This window comes from Cyphomyrmex costatus, unplaced genomic scaffold (genome assembly GCF_001594065.2).
Source record: "Cyphomyrmex costatus isolate MS0001 unplaced genomic scaffold, Ccosl1.0 C2319207, whole genome shotgun sequence".
Taxonomy (NCBI): domain Eukaryota; kingdom Metazoa; phylum Arthropoda; class Insecta; order Hymenoptera; family Formicidae; genus Cyphomyrmex; species Cyphomyrmex costatus.
The window spans coordinates 1-1,445 of NW_017274741.1; the positions used below are offsets into that span (position 1 = coordinate 1).

Sequence of the window (1,445 nt, forward strand, 5' to 3'; positions counted from 1 at the left end):
GTCGTGCCGTTGTCGAACATACATGTTTACATTCTCGAACTTTCATCTTCCTCTGTATCCTTACTCGAATTATATAAGAATTCGATTTAATTAGAGATATATTTATTGTCTTTATAAAGCTCATTAATAGAAGTATTCTCGTATTGTTGTAAATACCTGGAAGGCGAGAGATCTTCCTTTGATGGAGGACGGCTGTGGAATCTCTTGGGTGTAAGATGTTCTTCACTGTCTTCCTGAGTCGGCGTGTGGTAAGGATAATAGCAAGTCTTCTCCCTTCCTCTGACGGTCCTCATTAGCACTCTGCCGGAAGTGTACCTGCAAACATAGACAATCGGGCGTGGAATTTTAATGCGGGTGCCACGTTCTGGAAAACGGCGGACTAGCTAGCGGTGCGATCACTAGAATATAAGTTGCATTAAGTATGTATAACATTATTGTTATACATTCGGTATAACAATTATTCGGCGCAATCTCGCGTAATAAAATTCCTGACTGTGATTGTTATCGCTAGCGCAAAAAAGATGTAGAAGTAACGATTTACTAGGATTTTACGAACATTTAATACTCTTTCTCTTTCTACATTTTCTTCTAATTTTTAGTACTAAATACATCAATAAAAAAGTTTGAAATTAAAATTTTTTCCGATAATTAAAAATAAAATAAAAGAAAATTTTGTATCTTATAGCGCTGATAGTTAAGAAAATAGGAATAAAGAAAGAAATTTCTATTTTTGAGTAACATGTTGCAATTATATACATATACGTAATACTAACCTGCTAGTGTCAAATTTATATTGAGGCCTCCTCATGACTAATAGTCGTGGAAGAATGTGTATGAAAACTCTTTTCACCCAAGGGGCCATTTTGTGTGTTTGTGGTGAACGGAAGTGAACATTGAGAACAACCACAGTAACGCCTATACTGAAAAAATAAAGTAACAGAGGACAATTAGATATAATATTATAAATATAAGCAAGTGTGGTCGCTTTGCAATATATAATATTTTGTCATTTACGAGATTATTTTCTTATCCTCTATATAACAAAATTTAGATAATATACTCCATAAAACGTAATTTAGTGACAAACTGTTTTATGTACGTAATGCAAGTTTAGTACAGAAATGTTAATTTAGTTATTTGTATTAAATCCGCAATTATTCTAATGACCAAACTAATACATTGTCTATTTTATGTGGCAGCGATTATTAGAACTAAATACAAAGTTGTTTACGACACTTAATGGAGGAAAGTTAATTAAATTTTTAATAAACACCGCTTCATTACGGAGATTTTAATCCTCGTTAACTTTTAGGGCTGTGTTCGGAAACGTTACCCGAGTGTCCCCGTATATTGTTTAACACTGAGTGAGTAACAAAAATAAAACGATATATGGAGATCAGATAACATTTCCAAACGCAGTCTAATGTGTACACACGACAGAATCA

General features: G+C 33.4%; 1 protein-coding gene across 1 annotated transcript; it reads right to left on the reverse strand.

The window, feature by feature from the left end:
- Positions 1-156: 156 nt before the first annotated feature.
- On the reverse strand, positions 157-922 carry LOC108771293 (neuronal acetylcholine receptor subunit alpha-4; the record flags this gene model as incomplete). Its single annotated transcript, XM_018550603.1, has 2 exons — positions 157-315; positions 774-922. Coding segments are annotated over 2 exons (308 nt in total), but the record flags the coding sequence as incomplete, so codon positions are not given.
- Positions 923-1,445: the final 523 nt, after the last annotated feature.